Source organism: Austrofundulus limnaeus, unplaced genomic scaffold, assembly GCF_001266775.1.
Source record: "Austrofundulus limnaeus strain Quisiro unplaced genomic scaffold, Austrofundulus_limnaeus-1.0 Scaffold252, whole genome shotgun sequence".
Classification (NCBI taxonomy): Eukaryota; Metazoa; Chordata; class Actinopteri; order Cyprinodontiformes; family Rivulidae; genus Austrofundulus; species Austrofundulus limnaeus.
This window is the reverse complement of record NW_013952654.1, coordinates 713,338-714,917: the sequence shown is the minus strand read 5'-3', so window position 1 is coordinate 714,917 and position 1,580 is coordinate 713,338. Positions and strand designations below refer to the sequence as shown.

Genomic DNA, 1,580 nt, shown 5'->3' with positions numbered 1-1,580 from the left:
ATTTATAAACACATAAGGGTTTTAAAGATGGCTTCAGAAAAAAAATGGCCATAAAAGCTAAATAACTGAAAAATAAACGCCTGAAATAAGAAAAGTTTTAGCTCACTCGGCAGAAATGAGCTGAATGTTTTGAAATGGCGCAAAAAATGTACGGAAGGAAAAATGGAGTAATAATAATAAAAGAAAGAAAAAACTGATGAAAGCCACAGAAATCCTAAGCTGTAAGAAAAGCAAACGGCGGCCTGGATGTGAGCTGTCTGTATTCACACACGAGGACTGTGAACTTATCGGACACAAAGTGAAACTTGTTTTATTTTTCTGGATTCGGCTGTGACTGAAGCCTTCAGCGAGGAGGAGGTCAACATGTGGCTCACCGGACTCACCTGGCTGATGACGGACACGCAGAGAGCGCCGGCGCCGCAGCAGATCGACAGGTTCGTTAACGTTTAATCCCTGAGCAGATTAACTTTAACAATTATACGCTGAATAAACCCCACAGGTGAAAATCTGCAGCCTCTCTGTCCTGCAGCACAGAGGACGAGGATAAATATTTGTTTTGGGGATAAAAGTATTTCTGGTTTGTTGTAGACAGTTTGTGGAAATAAAAACCAGTAATTTGGTTTGTTTATGAAGTGGTGAAAACTGTTTGGGGCGTCAGCTCGACGGGATGTTTGTTTTTCCTGATTGAAACTTTCCGGTTGTGACTAAAAGTCGAGATTAAAACCAAACTAAAGAGAATTCAACAAATGTGTTGTTTATTAGAAAGAAGCTCTTAAACACATTGACCTTGTTACAGTCCTCCTCCTCTCCCCTGCAGGTGGTTGAGGAAACAGTTTGAAGTCATGGACCGGAGCCACGAGGGCAGGTGAGCTTCTCGCCAGGCCGCCGTCCAATCGCAGCCTTGCTAGCGGCCCCGTGATTGGCCGGTTCTTTTGCGACTTCAGGCTCCTGTTTGGGTTTAAATCTCCGGGGACAAACAGCCTGCCGCCGCTCGATAAGGAGCAGGAAGTGATGCAGCGGCAACTTCCTGTCTCCTGTGAAAATAGGAAGAGTGGTCGGACGGAGCGCGGGGTCAGAGCGGGCGGAGGCGGTGGTCAGTGACCCCTGAAAGATCTGAAGCTGTTGCTGTCAGCTCCACGTTTAGTTTATTCATTGGCTGGATCGGATCATGGATTTAAGGCTGTGAATTCCTGTTAGTCATTCTTATTATTCAGATTTCATATTTTTATTTTCATACGTTTTTCATCTATCGTTCCACACTTTTTGTGTTATTTCAACACTTTACATATCAAAACGTTCAGCTCCTTCAGGACATTCAGGCTATGAATTTTGGTACTTTAGTGTTTTATATTTTTAGAGATATTTAATTTTTTGGCCATTTGTTTCTCATTGATGAATGGAAACCTGAAAACCCTTCAAATTGTTTATAAATCTTTACTGTGCTTTGTTCCGGTTCAGCTTTTTTTTTAATTATTTTTTGTACTTTTTATGCTAATTTCAGCTTCCTTCAGCTTTTATTTAGCTGATTTAAGCTATTCTGCTTTTTTAACAATAACAATGTATCAGTCTTAGTGCTACGG

General features: G+C 41.5%; 1 protein-coding gene across 1 annotated transcript in view; it reads left to right on the top strand.

The window, feature by feature from the left end:
- Positions 1 to 1,580, top strand: part of LOC106526007 (1-phosphatidylinositol 4,5-bisphosphate phosphodiesterase gamma-1) — a 42,317-nt gene that overhangs the window by 20,014 nt on the left and 20,723 nt on the right. Inside the window, exons 3-4 of the mRNA XM_014020430.1 lie at positions 341 to 434; positions 818 to 865. Coding sequence (XP_013875884.1) covers positions 341 to 434; positions 818 to 865 — 142 coding nt within the window. The remainder of the gene's footprint in view (positions 1 to 340; positions 435 to 817; positions 866 to 1,580) is intronic.